The sequence below is a fragment of the Triturus cristatus genome, chromosome 4_1 (genome assembly GCF_964204655.1).
Source record: "Triturus cristatus chromosome 4_1, aTriCri1.1, whole genome shotgun sequence".
NCBI classification, from domain to species: Eukaryota; Metazoa; Chordata; class Amphibia; order Caudata; family Salamandridae; genus Triturus; species Triturus cristatus.
The window spans coordinates 401,076,476-401,094,386 of NC_140585.1; the positions used below are offsets into that span (position 1 = coordinate 401,076,476).

Below are 17,911 nucleotides of genomic sequence, written 5' to 3' on the forward strand. Positions count from 1 at the left end.
CCTTCCAGGTTCCAAGTTCAGATATTTGGTTGTCTCAGTGATATGGCATACGCTGCAGTTACCGCAAGGGTAATGCCCCTTGATGTTGGGGAGGCCCCAGGCGTTGAGCACCGTGTTGGAAGGTCTGGCGGGGACCCCTGGTCTAGTAGATACTATGGTGTCCTTGATGGATCTAGCTCTTTTAGTTGAGAGAAGGGGAGGTTCCCATTTCAGGTGGCCTGTGTTTAGGATCTTCCAGTTCTTTTTAATGATCTGGGAAACTTTGTTGGTCACCGTGTTGTAAGTGGTGACACATGTGAGTGGAGGTGGGGTAGGTTCTTTGGGGTACGTTGTCAGTAGACCTTCTCGGTTTTGATTTCTGGCCCTCTTACTTGCGGTCTTGGTTATGTGTTTCGGGTAGCCGCGTTGGTGCAGTTTATGGCAAAGGTCTTGGGCTTGTATTTTGTAGTCTTTGGGGTCACTGCAGTTTCTGCGAAGTCGCAGAAATTGACCATACGGAAGGTTTTCACGGAGAGCTCGAGGGTGGAAACTAGAAAAGTGAAGGAGGGAGTTACGTGCAGTGGGTTTGAAATGTGTTTTGCTCATGAGTCCTCCTGCAACTGCATGGATGTCGAGATCTAGAAAGGTGGTCTGGTGTCTGTCAGAACTGTGTGTAAAACGTAGGTTTGGGTCACACGTGTTTAGCCAGTCACAGAAGGCGGTGAGTGATTCGCTCGATCCTTCCCAGATGAGGAGGATATCATCAATGTAGCGCTTGTAGAACTTGATTTGTGGGATACGTGGCTGGTTGTTACTGAGCAGATGTTTGGTCTCGAAGTTGAAAACATACAGGCCCGCTATGCTGGGAGCGAAAACGCTCCCCATTGATGTGCCATACTTCTGTAGGTAGAGCTTGCCCTCATATTCGAAGTAATTCTCTTTGAGTGCGAGGGTAGCGCACTTCAGTACAAATGAGGGAGGCGTCTGGTATTGCCAATCTGTCTCATTGAGGGCCTCTTCTAGTACGCGTAGGGTGTCATCTTGGGGGAGGCTGGTGTACAGACTTTCCACATCCAGTGACACCAGAAAAGAGCTGTTAGGGTCATAGTGAATGTTAGCTAAGAGTCCTAGTAGATCTTTAGTATCTTTGAGATACGTGCTGGTGGACTGGACCAGGGGTTGTAATAAGTGGTCGCAGAAACGTGAGAGGGGTTCCAAAAGGGACCCGATGCCTGAAACGATCGGGCGACCTTGGGGAGGGATCCTATTCTTATGGATTTTGGGAACAGTATAAAAGTATGGTATTTTCCCTTGGGTGGTGGTGAGGAATTTGGCCTCACTTTTTGAAATGTGTCAGGGGGCATGAATGTAGATTTTACCCAGAGGGTGGTGTCCCCCTGGTCGCTAGGGTCAGGGAGAATCGGAGTGTTCTCGAAGAATGCCTTAAGTTTTAGTTTGCGAAAGAATTCAGCTAGTTCGCAATGTAGTTTGAATTTATCCAACTTGGTCGTGGGGGCATAGAACACTCCGATTCTCCCTGACCCTAGCGACCAGGGGGACACCACCCTCCGGGTAAAATATACATTCATGCCCCCTCCCAGCTCAATCCCACCAGAAATCTTGGTCTATGAACAAGCAGTGTTCAAGGAAATCGAAGCCCTCAAAGAACCCCACACATTCCAAAACACTAGTAGACAAGAACGGCTGGCCCTACAATCATTGAAGAGCAACCCTGATATAATCATCAAACCCGCCGATAAAGGGGGAGGCACGGTAATCCTCAACAAAGAGGACTACCACCAAGAATGTCAGCGCCTACTCAATGACACTAAGAACTATGAACTGCTCACTCATGACCCCAGCATCTCACTCAAAGCGAACATTCAAACCCTAGTAGGAGAAGCAGAACAGAGTGGGCACATTTCAAAAAGTGAGGCCAAATTCCTCACCACCACCCAAGGGAAAATACCATACTTTTATACTGTTCCCAAAATCCATAAGAATAGGATCCCTCCCCAAGGTCGCCCGATCGTTTCAGGCATCGGGTCCCTTTTGGAACCCCTCTCACGTTTCTGCGACCACTTCTTACAACCCCTGGTCCAGTCCACCAGCACGTATCTCAAAGATACTAAAGATCTACTAGGACTCTTAGCTAACATTCACTATGACCCTAACAGCTCTTTTCTGGTGTCACTGGATGTGGAAAGTCTGTACACCAGCCTCCCCCAAGATGACACCCTACGCGTACTAGAAGAGGCCCTCAATGAGACAGATTGGCAATACCAGACGCCTCCCTCATTTGTACTGAAGTGCGCTACCCTCGCACTCAAAGAGAATTACTTCGAATATGAGGGCAAGCTCTACCTACAGAAGTATGGCACATCAATGGGGAGCGTTTTCGCTCCCAGCATAGCGGGCCTGTATGTTTTCAACTTCGAGACCAAACATCTGCTCAGTAACAACCAGCCACGTATCCCACAAATCAAGTTCTACAAGCGCTACATTGATGATATCCTCCTCATCTGGGAAGGATCGAGCGAATCACTCACCGCCTTCTGTGACTGGCTAAACACGTGTGACCCAAACCTACGTTTTACACACAGTTCTGACAGACACCAGACCACCTTTCTAGATCTCGACATCCATGCAGTTGCAGGAGGACTCATGAGCAAAACACATTTCAAACCCACTGCACGTAACTCCCTCCTTCACTTTTCTAGTTTCCACCCTCGAGCTCTCCGTGAAAACCTTCCGTATGGTCAATTTCTGCGACTTCGCAGAAACTGCAGTGACCCCAAAGACTACAAAATACAAGCCCAAGACCTTTGCCATAAACTGCACCAACGCGGCTACCCGAAACACATAACCAAGACCGCAAGTAAGAGGGCCAGAAATCAAAACCGAGAAGGTCTACTGACAACGTACCCCAAAGAACCTACCCCACCTCCACTCACATGTGTCACCACTTACAACACGGTGACCAACAAAGTTTCCCAGATCATTAAAAAGAACTGGAAGATCCTAAACACAGGCCACCTGAAATGGGAACCTCCCCTTCTCTCAACTAAAAGAGCTAGATCCATCAAGGACACCATAGTATCTACTAGACCAGGGGTCCCCGCCAGACCTTCCAACACGGTGCTCAACGCCTGGGGCCTCCCCAACATCAAGGGGCATTACCCTTGCGGTAACTGCAGCGTATGCCATATCACTGAGACAACCAAATATCTGAACTTGGAACCTGGAAGGACATGGGAGTTACGCAAACATACCAATTGCAACACAGAGAATGTTGTATACCGGATCATATGTCCGTGCAATCTGACCTACATTGGTATGACCACCCGCAAAGTCAAAACCCGAATCTGTGAGCATTGCAGCACTATACGCTGCAAGAAAAATACCACAAAAATGACCAATCACTTCTTGGAAAAAGGCCATACGACCAACGATATGAGATGGGTCATACTCGAAGCCCTGGACAACAACCTTCCCAACATCCAGACCCGCCTCCTGGAACAGGAACAAAGATGGATATATCGCCTTTCGAGCCACATCACTGGTTTGAACGATAATATCCCCTGGAACTGCCTGAGAAAGTCCTGACAACCTGAAACCACTTGGTTACGCCTAACCAATAGCCTTTACTCACTACATAGGCACTCCCTTCTTCCGTTCTAGTTCCGGCTTATCTTGCCTTCCCACAGGCCCTGGCTCCTACTACACAGCTGGCCTCAGATGCTCATGTCCACTCCTGTGGCCCTCCCACCACACCATCCTAGTGCATTATTAAGAATTGTCCTGTCTTTATTTAAATCAGGCTCTCACTACCGAGTGGGCACTTGGTTTTTGCTTAACTTCTCGCCCTATCATGTGTTTGCATCATCTCTAGCCTCCGCGCATTCCTGGGTTCAATTAACACCCATCGCGGCTTCTCATCCTCCACGCATGCACGCAGGACTCCCATTGCTCCTCTGAGCAGGCGCCCCTAACCGCTGGATATCTACCGTGCATGCGCGCTAGCCTCGCGCTACTCTCACACGCATGCGTGGTCCACTCGGTAACGCCCGAGTTTACCAGCACTGACGCACGTACACAATGGAGCTCCTTCCTATTTATTCTCTGTTTCCCCGGGGTCCGTCAGCATCCGGGACTTCGGGAGGCCACAGTAGGTGCAAGGCGATGGTAGCTTCACAACCAATCGCAATCAAAAGAAGGATGAATAAAACGTCAAAGACGAATGGGCTATATTTAATGAGGTCCAGTATACAGGCCCTGAATTGGTCAAACGGAAAGGGTATACAGTTCCTCTGTTCATAAAGGAGAGAATGAAGGATACTCTCCTCAGAATTAGACTAAGTGGGGGGTGGTGTTCAGTAAGCCTAAAGGGTATAGGACTGTGTGGGGTGGGGGAACCCACATTGGTGGAACTAAAACCCTCACACACCCAGCAAGCTAGGTGTCATGCTTCATCATCTGGGTTTTGCTCCTCGTCGGGTCGGCGCTGCAATTCCCGACGGGCACCCAGAGATGGGGCTCTTTGGCGGAGATCTTTTGTTCCTTGCCGAGGGTGAGTGCAGGTGAGGGCCAGGGAGGTGTAGACGTTAAGTGAGTGTGGTTAAAAAGGGTTGGTTAGTCTGAATAACTGATTTTATTAGGTCAGTAAACCACCCTGCTAAAATGAAAAGAGAGGTGGTAGTCTTGACTAATTGGGTCAGGGACTACTCTACTCTGCTCTGGTGGTCGACATGTTTCATGCCTACAAGGTCAGGAGGATCCAGCGGCAATTCATCAGGACCAGTGATTACAACTATCTACAACTATGTGAGGGTGTGATACTAATTATTTACAGTGATAAAGACTACCCTCAGTAAGTGTCGGAATAACTAGACTCTTACTTTCTGGACCGGCCTATAGAAAAGGAAAAAAGGGGACAAAACAAACACCAGCGTACATTAAGACGCACACTTAGTCCAATTAATTCATAGAAGAGAAGAAACAGGAGCTAAAGACTCCTCATATGCATTATCGGTAAACACAATTTGCATTACATATTGGTGGTCATGCATAAGTGGATGCATGGTGCAGAAACGTGCCAGGTGAGCTAATCTGGAATAAAAATATAAATCATTAAAACCACTCAGAATCTTACGTTAAGTGCAATGATGCTCACCTAACGTATTAGAAAGTGCCACTCCAGTCGGTACTTGGCGAGCCTCTTGGGGATGCGAACTTGCCTACTGTAGATAAGGGTAAAGAGTGAAGAGGCAAGGGGCTCGTGCTGGGGGAGATGCATGTTCCCTATTCGTATTAATCAAAACGGAGAGGTGACAGGCTACCCCCCAAGTCCCGTGACAAGCGAAAGGCTAATGCTTTGATTTGATGTTTTCCGCCAATTCGCTATATCATCACGGACAAAAAAGCTGGCAAAACACCCCGTAGCGGCCCGTGATCGGAAGGACCACGACCGCGGAACGATCCGTCAACCAGTCCCAGGCGTCTCAAAGGAGACAGAGAGGAGACCGGGAACGGGCCGTCACAACAGCCGAGGGGCGCCGATCACAGAGACCGGAGGAGTCTCAGCGTAACAGGTGGAATATTAAGGCACTCCAAGTGACTACTCACAGTTTTAGTCGCCCAAGGGTGGTGTAAAGACCTACCCCGCTCCGCCGAAACCGGGAAGTGGAGTCTGTTTCCCGCTGCTCGGTTAAAGAGAAAAACTCATCATACTAGATGGATGCTGATTGGTTACCGGACACCGGCCGGGGAAATCAGACAAGAGGTCTAGTTTTAAGGGTAAACACGGGGGCCATCTTGGAGAAGGGTATCCCACTAGGATGTGAATGGTGTGTGTGGCGTGAGAGAGTCAAGGGGTCCTTCCAAATATGAGTAACCATTTGCTTAAGAATATATGGACATGTACTTTATCCATATCAGACATTATTGGATAGTAATGCTCGTGAATATCAATATGTATGGTAGTGTATCTGATATACGAGTGACGAAAGAGGTGTGGCAAGTTGATGTAACCGCTATTCGTCTGGGGCTAGCAAACGGCAGGCTTGCAAAGGGTTAGATAAGTGGGGGACTGACAAGGTGCTGCCGGCGGTGGTCTCGTCATCGTGGACGAATTTGGGCGCCATATTGGAATGGAGAGGTATATAATGTGATATTCCTAGAGACCAAATATAATTGTCAATAGCAGGGCGCTACAGAGCATCATTCTCCGGTTCGAATCACACAAATAGTGTTCTGATGTCATAGGAGAGCCGTGCTAGGTAGAAAAAAATGTATGTGAGTTTATTCCAACCTGGAGGTGTATATCGGGGAAGTGTTGCAAGATAGTCATAAATTTCCCAGTTGCTGTCACTAGTTGGTAAATGAAATCCCTTCCTCTGTGAGATATTACTCGAAGGTGGGATTGCAGTGGAATAGAGGTATCATGGGAAACGAGGATATGCCCTCTCAAGCTCAGTGTTGTGGGGTGAGGTTTCTCCCTGTAATCATGGGAGTCAAGGGATATATCCTCTCGCTCACAATGTAGTGGGATGGTGTGCCACCCTTAGGTAAAGCTAACTTATAGGGATTGACATATAGGTGTCGTGTGAGTTTCAATGAGTTAAAGAACCCCATGGTATGTCATCATTAAGACCACGTGTATCCGAAGACAGTTTATGGACCCATCTTTGTTCCAATCTGAGAAGAGATTGTGGTGGCATGCCTGGATGTGATTCAAGGACAACCCATCTCAAGGAGTCTGCTGTGTGATGTAGATCTTTGAAATGACAGTATAATTTTGTGGTTTCCTTGGAGCATCTGATATTACTTTTATGCTCTGTAATGCGTGTCTTAATTGATCTTGTCGTCATCCCTATGTAATACAAAGCGCAAGGGCATTGTAGTAGATAAATGCAATTCTTAGAATTACAATTCGTGTGACGTTTCAATTTCCAGGTTAGATTGTCAGATAAAGCCAATTCCTTAACGGTCATCGTTTGTTGGCAAGATGTGCAACTGCCACACGGGAAATGTCCTGTGACTGGCGGGAGGCCCCACAGGGTCGCCTGGGTGTTCTGTGCTGCTTTTTTGGGTCTGGTGTGGATCAGGATATCTTTAAGGTTTTGCGTTCTCTTAAAGGCAAACCTTGGTTGTGGTAAAGTCAGATCTCCAGCCGCCAGAATCCCCCAGTGTTTCTTAATGACCTTTTTAATGTTGTTAGAAGATGGGGTAAAAGAAGTCACACAGGTCAGGATATCGGTTTGTTCACGGGTCTTTGTCTCTAGTAAAACCTCTCTAGGGTTATTCCTTGCCCGTTTCATGGCGTTATTGATAGTGGCAGGGGGATACCCTCTCTCTTGTAGATTACTGGCTAGGCTATTTGCCTCCTTTTTGTAGTCCAGCACAGAACTACAATTTCTCCTTAACCGGAGGAACTGGCCGAACGGCAGATTGTCCCTCAACGATTTGGGGTGGTGACTGCTATACAACAACAGGCTGTTTCTGTCCGTTGGTTTTTTATATAGACTAGTGGTTAAGACTCCTGACTCCAATCTGATGTCTAGGTCCAGGAAGGGAATGTGTGAGGGGGAGGTGTGATTGGTAAATCTCAGGTAAGGATTTTGGATATTGATCCATTGGCAGAACTCATCACATCTGCTCATTGGACCCTTCCAAAGGATGAGGATGTCGTCAATGAATCGCCTCCACAACATCAGATTCTCATTAAAGGGGTTGTTGGGACTCTGAATGATTTCCTCCTCGAAGGCTGCCATATAAAGGCAGGCTAGACTAGGGGCGAATGTGCTGCCCATAGAAGTCCCCTGGCATTGATGGTACAGTTCATTCTTAAATCCGAAGAAGTTCTCGGTTAATGCCAAGGATGCTAAATCCATGATAAAGGACACCGGGGTGGGTGATGTCCATTCTTCCTTACGTAGTGCCTCCTCGATCACAGTTAGGGTGGCTTGTTGTGGGATATTGGTGTAAAGTGCCTCCACGTCAAGAGTGACGAGGAGGCTAATGTCCCCAGTAGGTGCCAACCCTTCAATTGTTCTTAAGATATCGCTAGTGTCTTTGATATAAGATGGTATTTTTAGGACCAGGGGTTGCAGGTAGTGGTCCACAAACCTGGATAGAGGCTCCAGGATTGAGCCAATTCCCGACACAATGGGCCTACCTGGGGTGGGAAAGGTTCCCTTATGGACTTTAGGCAAGGTGTAGAAATATGGTGTTACGGGATTAGGTGTATTGAGGAAGTCAGCCTCTTTTTTAGAAATCCACCCATTGGTCTCAGCCTCGAGAGTTAGGCTGTTGATGGTGTCCTTCAGTCTGGGAGTAGGGTCTATAGTAATCGGAGTATAGTATTTCCGATCACCTAATTGCCTCTGACATTCTCTCTCGTAGTCAAGGGTGGACTGGATTACTGTAGCCCCACCCTTATCTGCTTGTTTGATGGTGATTGTGGGGTCATCTGCCAGGGCCCTGGCAGCATTCATTTCCTCCTTTGAGAGATTATAGAAGGTGTTAGACCTCTCTCGTGTCATGGCTAGATCCTTTAGTATTGCTTTCTCAAATGTTAGTACTTCTGGGGGGACCATGCCAGAATTGGGAGTGAAAGTTGAGGGATTATGTAACCCAGTATCTGTGGTATCAGTATCGTCAAAAGATTTGTTGTTAAAGAACGCTTTGAGGCGGATCTTTCTGAAGAAACTGTGCAGTTCGCAAGCTTCCCTGAATTTATCCACTTTGGGAGTTGGTACAAAGCCTAACCCTTTTTGCATCACTCGTAATTCGATATTATTGAGTGATCTTTCAGAGAGGTTGATCACTAGGTCCTTCTGCCCCTGCGTTGGCTCCGGGTCTCCATTTGTGGCTGAGCTTGATCTTGCCACTGAACATGTTGTGTTCCTCGCCTTCGCCCTTTTCCTCTGCCCCAGCCTCTGCCTAAAAAAGGTTGGGGGTTGGTTCCTGGGTAGAATTGGGGAGGACACGGGGGAAATGTGGGGTATTGCCAAAAATGAGTTTGTGGTGGTGGGCCAGGGAATATCGGTGCCCCTTGATTGTAGAAAGGACGATTGTTCTTTCTCCTCTGGTTGGTGGAATCCCAGCTACCAGAGCTTGAGTCACTGTTGTTAGAGCCCCTCCTGCTGCTGTTGCCAGATTCTTCATCACTCGAGTAATTGTTCCTGTTGGGTGTGAAGTCTGGTTTTAGGTAGGGGAAGATTTTTTCTTTATCGAACCTGGAGATATCCTTTTGTAGTTTAGTAATCTTCTGTTTAAGAAGATACTCCCTGTTTTCCGTTATTTCTGAGTTGATTTCAGCTAGCTTCGTTTTGTATGTACTGTTGGGCACTGCAGATTTCATATTGGACTCTGCAGTTTGTATCCTTAGTAACAAGGCATCAGCGAGTCTTTTAGCAGTGTTAATTATAAGTACTAGGAGGTCACAGGTACACTTCCAAGAGACTGCAGACCAGTCTTTCTTAAATGGGGGGTCCTCCAGGAATAACCGGGGAAAGATGTTCACAATCAGTCCATTGGGGGCAATGTTTGCCCTCAAATACTCAGTCATAACAGCTCCATGCATTGTTATTCTGAGCCATTCTTTTTTGAGGGATACCAGGTTAGACCAGTCATCTGAGTGGGACACGTTTGCTGTTGCACCTTCTACTCCTAGGAGTGATGGTGTTCTGAGGATGTCTGAGACTGCATCCTCGCCATAGCTAATCCCTAATTCTCCCTCCATTGTGTGGAGGACGGGGGGCAATGGCCACTAACCCAACGTGGAGGGTTAGTTGGTTGTGGGGTGGGCCTACCAGTGTAAATTGACACTGTAGGTAACCTCAGTCTTATCCTACGGTTAGCAAACCGCGCAAGGAATCGCAATCAAAAGAAGGATGAATAAAACGTCAAAGACGAATGGGCTATATTTAATGAGGTCCAGTATACAGGCCCTGAATTGGTCAAACGGAAAGGGTATACAGTTCCTCTGTTCATAAAGGAGAGAATGAAGGATACTCTCCTCAGAATTATGAGGCCCATAAAAGAGCCCCAGAGATGGGGCTCTTTTATTAGGTCAGTAAACCACTTATGCATGACCACCAATATGTAATGCAAATTGTGTTTACCGATAATGCATATGAGGAGTCTTTAGCTCCTGTTTCTTCTCTTCTATGAATTAATTGGACTAAGTGTGCGTCTTAATGTACGCTGGTGTTTGTTTTGTCCCCTTTTTTCCTTTTCTATAGGCCGGTCCAGAAAGTAAGAGTCTAGTTATTCCGACACTTACTGAGGGTAGTCTTTATCACTGTAAATAATTAGTATCACACCCTCACATAGTTGTAGATAGTTGTAATCACTGGTCCTGATGAATTGCCGCTGGATCCTCCTGACCTTGTAGGCATGAAACATGTCGACCACCAGAGCAGAGTAGAGTAGTCCCTGACCCAATTAGTCAAGACTACCACCTCTCTTTTCATTTTAGCAGGGTGGTTTACTGACCTAATAAAATCAGTTATTCAGACTAACCAACCCTTTTTAACCACACTCACTTAACGTCTACACCTCCCTGGCCCTCACCTGCACTCACCCTCGGCAAGGAACAAAAGATCTCCGCCAAAGAGCCCCATCTCTGGGTGCCCGTCGGGAATTGCAGCGCCGACCTGACGAGGAGCAAAACCCAGATGATGAAGCATGACACCTAGCTTGCTGGGTGTGTGAGGGTTTTAGTTCCACCAATGTGGGTTCCCCCACCCCACACAGTCCTATACCCTTTAGGCTTACTGAACACCACCCCCCACTTAGTCTAATTCTGAGGAGAGTATCCTTCATTCTCTCCTTTATGAACAGAGGAACTGTATACCCTTTCCGTTTGACCAGCTTCACAACCAAGTAAGGTGTCTCCCACTCGCTCACCCTGGATACCGTTACTTCCCTGCCTACCTCGCATTCTAATCTTGTTATTTCTTTTGCCCACAGAATTGTTGTAAGGAGCGCCCCCCTCCCGCTTCCTGCATAGCGCTTCCACTCAGCCATAGTGTAATTATCCTTTTTCCCTTTTCCCTTCCCCTTGCTGTTTCGCGCATTGTGTTCCTTTCCTTGAGATTGTGCCCACCTCATACTTCTAGCGCTTAAGGGCTATATTCAGCCTCTTCCCACTAGCGCATAGTGGGCCTCTCACCATATACACACCTCATATAGAGGTTTCACGACCATTGCCAGTATAATCACCTGGCGCTATTCGTGTGGAATTCACCATTAGCTTATTGTAGTGCCGTACTATTTACCACTTGGCACCCTTAGTTCACATAGCGCTTTGCGTCTTACCTAGCATTTCTAATGGTCTTGCCTCCGCCTTTTCGCTTAGCAGCATGATACACCTCAAAGGTATGTGTGTCACCTACGGTACGTTCTCTGAAGACAGGTTTGATTATTCACAGCACTTAAAATCTATTTGAATGTTGCCTGCAATCCAGGGCACCAATGTAACTCTCTTATGTGTCTTGTGTGCTGTCTTGTTTTCTCCCACAGGTTTGCGCCGCAGTGTCCGCTATTGTGTTGACACTGTGTCCACACACCTTAGCGAGTGTGTAGGTAACTAATATTTTTAATTTTTTTCACCACGTGGCACATCACCTTTTGCCACTCACTATACACTGGTCCTGACGAAAGCTCCTTACTACTTTTATTCGTGAGCTGAAACATGTAGACCCACCACATAGTCAACTAGCAGATAATTATTTCTCCATTTAGTTGCATCACATATTTTTTTAGTCTATATCCTGAGCCGTCAATAATAAATCTTCTAATGGCAAGGATTCTCAGCGATATTTTTTAATCATCACCACATCACATTTTTGCACTACACCAGCTCCGCTGTAGTCAGGCGTCGCAGCACAACCGGGGGGCATTCGGCCACCCGGTTGGGGCCCCAATGATGAAGCATGACACCAACCAGGGTGGTGTGTGAGGGGCCTTTTAACCCACTTCGTGGGTTCCCAAACATTGCTTCATTTTGACCGTACCACACTACATTGGGTCTGTCCACCTTTGACAAAGCATAGATATAGAAAACATCTAAATTTGTTACAAATAAACAAGTACATACGTTTACCATTCTTTAAATACTGTTCAATAAAATAGACGGTAATAAATAAATATTATCAGCCATCCTATAATATTAAAACCAATATTTGTGGTAAAAGCATTTAAAACAAATGTAATCTGTTTCAAACATTAAGACCTTCAACCCATAACACAAACCAAATAAAATTTCATTTTAGGTCTGGTTCATAAATATGTGCAAATTAGCAAATGGGTAATGTGAACAATGCATTAATTCCATATAATGTTGACCAAGTGGCCATAATTGCTGATGATTTCAATATTAAGATTTGCCTAAATTGCATGTGCCGTAAACAGTGTTGATGAACAGTAATTTGAGCAATGAGAAACTCTAAGAAAACTTTAAAACTGGATTGTGGTATTTATCAACAAGCATTGGCATAGCCAATAGGTCTAGCCTTTGGGACCTTATAAGTGTTTAGTTATCCAGTACAATATCCTTGGTGCAACAACAAATGTTGCATGGCTAAACGCTTTTAAGGTCCCAAAGGCGAGACCTATTTGCTATGCCAGTGCTTGTTAATGAATATGATGGCAAAAGATAGTAGTTTTGAGGATTTTATGTATTCTAAATATTGAAATGCAAGTGATTTTGAACAAAATGATTTCTGTTCTGTTTTACTTTTTTCACATTGTAGAGTGCAGAGGAAAAGGTTCCAGTCTGGTATATAATGGATGAGTTTGGGTCTCGAATCCAACATTCAGATGAACCCACGTTTGGCACAGCTCCATTCTTTTATACACCCCATGAAGTTGCTTACACTATCCTGTGGCCCTTGAGAGATCTGGAGAATGGTGGTAAGTCGATTTCAGATTTCCCGTTTTAGTTAGTTGTAAATTGCATACTACTGACCATGAATGTAAATTCGTTGCACTCTTTTTATCGCCTGCACCCAGTTACAGATTAGAACGTGCTGATGACTATACAAGATATTTAACCCTTTTACTTTGATTTCAGTTTGTCACCTAAAGCTCAACAAGCCGCAGTAAACCCTCTTTCTATGTGATCTCTAGTTGGACAATAATTGTAATGCAGCTCTGTTGCCAAAAAAGACAGTAAAATTCCATTTTTGGAGAACACATATATAGCAATTCTAGCCATGCTCTATTGAAACCTCGTATTACACAAACCAGCAACTGTAAGTTCTGGTCATTAATGACTTCTAGCACCTTCCTTCTGGGCAGTACCCTTGTTTTTGCTGCAAAGAATAAATTAGGTAAATATGCAGGATGAAAACAGTAGTTGATGTTCATCTTGAAATATCGGTGATTGATGTAAGACCCCCCCACCCCCATGCCCTCACTAACTGAATATGGTCAATATAGATATTTATATTTGGATTCATTCAGTATCCGTAATTGCAGATGTGTAAATTAGCTCTGAGCAATTATTAGCTGACTTTTAATCATAAAATCCAGTCACCCTTTTTAATTGACCCGCCGGTATTTAGATACATGTGAAATTTTACTTTTTGACAGCTTTTCACTAAAGCAACAGTTGTGGAATTATTTATATTATTTGAGTTTTCTCTACCAGATGGGTATCGGAGCGCTTTGCATAGCTGCACACATGGATTTCACAGGAGTGTGCAGAAAGAATGGGTCAGAGACCCTAAAGTACAAAATGACAGTGGTTGTGAAAAAAACCCATTATGAATCATACTGTACCAGAAGGAAAGAATGTCTTTAAATCAAGTACTAATGCAACAATGGGTCTACTGACACTGTTTATCAGATATGAAACATCATACAGTCTAAGCGAGAGCGTCGGTCAAAAAGAGAATTCAAGGCCATAGTGTGTCTGGAGTATACTAATGGCCTCTACCGACCAGTTTGGAAGACTTCAAGCAAAACCTCACAAATCTTATTGAACATGTCAGCGATTCTTTTAAATGAAATGTGTTTTGAAAGCTCCTTTCTGTCCCTCTGAAATTCTCAGAAATGTACTTTGACTAATCTTAAATGTTATCTGTTAAACCCTGAAATAAGATATTTCATTTACACTCGAGGGTGGAAATAACCAGGACATCTAAGTTTACCATAAATGCTCAAGTGTAGCGAGCCTCTCTGAATTGCCATTAATGCCTTGCCACGAGTAACTTATTGGAGTGCGATACTTCTGCTTAAGACACTCCCTTTTCTCATTGGTGGATTGGTTTGTGTATAAACATACAGGTCAGTATACTTTCACAACGGAGAATGGTGGATTAACTAAATAAATGAACATGTTTATCTGTTTGCTCAATATTTATTCCTCTAACAGATTGTATTCATTTCATAAAGTGTGCACCTACTGAATGTGTATGAGCAACGTGTGTATGTATAGTAAAGTATAAATACATAATTCCAAAAAATTTAGTTTATAATAAAGTTTCATAATAAAGTGATATTTCACACACAATCCATAGGTTTAGTTTAATTTGCTTGCAAGTCTTGTCAGAGTTGTTTAGAGCTGGGTGCATCCTTTATTCACTGGAACATCCACCACTTGCTGAGCTGAAGATCATAGTTTTATTGGTACCGGCCCTTCATTCCAGCATTCTAAAGGGGGTGTCATTGAGTGATTCAGTTATATATTTTCGTACTTTCCCTCAATTGATATCATTTATTTTTCCTCGTCTTTTGATACCATTGGTCTCGATGAAACAAATTATTTTTCTCCCATGAACCTTGTCAATCAGTATCTTAGAAATGTGAATCTAGATTTCTTCACTTTAAGATGCCTGTGAGGTTCTAATAGGAATTCCAAATTGTGCACGTGTTAAGCTGTTCGTGTTCTGTTTTCATTCCTTACAGTTCCTAAATTGATCAACTATTTAATGTTCTAACTTAGATTTCTGTGCAGTCCGTGATGAACAGTGATGCCGTCCATGCTCTCTTCTCTCAGCTATTTTATCATTTGAAATCAGTAAAAATGTAATTAGATGTAAAAACTTGGCTATTGATTCTGTACATGGTTATGAAAGGCAGTCTGTGATTGTGCTGGTATGGATGGTAGGCTGGTCATGCAGCACGTCTTATAAACTGAATCACAAGACTGAAATTATAGTGGGAAGAAGTCCTCTACTAAGTAGCACGTTTTCCAGAGTTGTTTGAAAGTACTTTTAGATTCTACAAAAAGACGTTTCCTGCCCTATCGAGTTCTGGCCTGTGCTTTCGAAACATTATTGTTAGCATATTTGCATATTGTACCTTATCCCGCCTGGTCCCATCTTCAATCTCATCTCTTACTATGTGTTTAATACCTTTTTACTACTATCTCCAGGTACCTGCAAATGGAGTCTTTTTAGCCCATTTGCCTCATTTTGGTAGTATAAGCAATTCAATAGGTGGTGGTAGATACTCTAGTTCTTCGTTGGTATATGTTGGTCCTTTGGAGTCAGTGTCAGTGTCTGTGTCATTGCTGGCTGAGAGCCTTTAACAGGCCCTGATGGTCACAGTTGTTGACACGCGTGGACGTCGCGCTATTCGATGAATCACTGCTTTTCATTGTGGGTAAGTCTGCATTATACAACAATGTATGTAAGTGGTTTGGACTGTACACTTAATATATCATTATTTGTGAATTTCGATCGGGATGTGGTATAGTTTGAAATAAATAGAATGTCTTCCCCTTTATTCCAACAAAGTTTTACAAAACCAGTGTCCCAGCTGTCATACCTCCATAATATAGTAAGATCCACACTTCCTGCTTTGGATGAGAAGGAAATCTAATTTGTCAAGTTGTAGTTTTATTTGCTGTGGTCTTTTTAGTATAGACCGGTGTGGATATTTTAATTAACTTTTTAAACTGTAGATCTTTGTTTTCTCTTGAAGCTTGATTCTGGCAAAAATAAAAGAATTGCTCTCTGACAGGTCTTAGTTTTTTCTTATCTTTAAAATGTACGCTTTGAGCAGAGTTTTACTGTTTTCGTTGTTCAGCCATCTGAAAATCTGATTACACTTACTTGTATCAAACATGCGCATTGAGGGCTAACATTGGGATTGCGCACCAGTGTTATTTCAGTTAGTTGTGCTTTTTAAGACATTCTATTGTCTTGACACTTAAATGTGATTCTTTCAAAAATAGCGAAGTGAGAATTCTGAGAGGTTTAAAGTTCTCCACAGTATTTCTTCTCTTCCTGCAGAGGAAGTGGTGCGTGACTATGCCTATGGGGAGTCGGATCCTCTAATCCGGAAGTGTATGTTGTTGCCATGGGTGCAGACTGATTTCTCTCACGTTAGCTGCCACACACCTGAGCCGTCAGATGCACATTACCAGGTATGGGTTTTGCATGGAGGTTGGTGTGATAGTTTTAATATAATGCAACTACTCATTTAACTCTATTTCTGTTTTCCCCTTTACTTGTATGAGTCTTTTTCCAGAATGTTAGTCAGTGGTCCTGATTTGATTTAGGACTTTAATTTTCTGAGGCTATTGCTCCATGCATTCCACCTGCCTGAAAGCATCTTTTTTTTAAATAAAATATCATGTAATGGAGTAATTGCCACTATGAACTGTGCAGGGAGTTCAGTTTACATTTCCATGGGTAGAAATATATTTCATCAGAAAGGCGTGCATGCTACGAGGTTGTGACAACGTTGTTGCAACTGTGCCCATAATCCAGAATTTTCTGAAATCTTTGTCCCTATTATCTTCTGCTTCCTTCTTGTGTCTATTCCTAGCTGCATGTTTTCTTTGTTGCTTACCTGTGCCTGGTGTAGACAAATCCAAGCTAGCCACTGAATGATGAGCTTCAGAAAGATAGGGAAAAAGCTACCCACTGCCGGGTAATGAACGCACAACTTCACCATTCAATAACCTATTTGGAATTCATATTACATCCTAGTGTAAAATTATGATTGTTTATATTGATACACAAATTAAATTGTCTGTTGCAAAATCTTAATTCAGTTCTACAGCTTGTCCAACTGATATCAGCTTGGTCATTATCGTGAGGGTATTTTGCAAATCTGGTACATATTTTTAGTTCTAGGTAAGCAGTTTGTTAGATTTGCAAAATGTCACATCTTAAAATTATGATATTGGGGCCACCATAAGATCAGTGAAGGTGAAACCCGGTACAATTTGAAGGCTGCCATGTGTCTATCCATTCCCTTCTTTGCACCCACCTAACTGTATGTTGATTATGTCCATCTGTCCCACAATCTCAGGACACACAAGTGCTCTTTCACAAAATCATGACCTCAAGAGGTGGAGGCTTGTCTTGCCCACATAATGATTCACTTGTTATTTTATAACTTAACTAGTGAAGACATGACCTCTGTTGACTCCTCTGATTACTACTTCATGCACCCTGCTGCTAGTCCTATTCCCACATCCGTTTGTGGATCACCACTCTCTGGTTAGGTTCAAATCGAATTTTCCAGCCTGTTCATAAACTCTTCTTGCTACCACTTGTCCCCAACCCAAATCCATTCCGTGAGAACTGGCCCCCTGTTTACTTTGTTTTAGTCCTGTCCAAGTGCAGCAGCAGGAGATGCATTCTTTAGCTTAATGTAAAGAGACAGACTGCCTCCTACGTTTTGAACAGCAACGAGGACAGGATGCTCCTCCAGGAATGGAGGATCACACATTTAAATGTGGCAGATATTCTGATTGTTTCCTGACTTGCGCACTTGAAGCATGTGTACTGAACTCCTAACCCATTACTTGGTGTATTGTTTTTGCACCAGCACATAGGATGCTTTACTACTTTGGAGAAGAGGACAGCAGGACCAGTGGTAGAGCGCTCTGGAGTGCTGCCCTCCCTCCAGGCTGGACCTAATACTGGGAAAGCCAACACAATCGCTGGTAAGAGATACATAA

The 17,911-nt window shown here is 44.1% G+C and overlaps 1 protein-coding gene across 1 annotated transcript in view; it reads left to right on the plus strand.

Annotated features, from left to right (window-relative positions):
* TTLL12 (tubulin tyrosine ligase like 12) overlaps positions 1-17,911 on the plus strand; it is a 207,794-nt gene that overhangs the window by 83,165 nt on the left and 106,718 nt on the right. The window contains exons 4-5 of the mRNA XM_085652473.1: positions 12,741-12,900; positions 16,230-16,363. Coding sequence (XP_085508599.1) covers positions 12,741-12,900; positions 16,230-16,363 — 294 coding nt within the window. The remainder of the gene's footprint in view (positions 1-12,740; positions 12,901-16,229; positions 16,364-17,911) is intronic.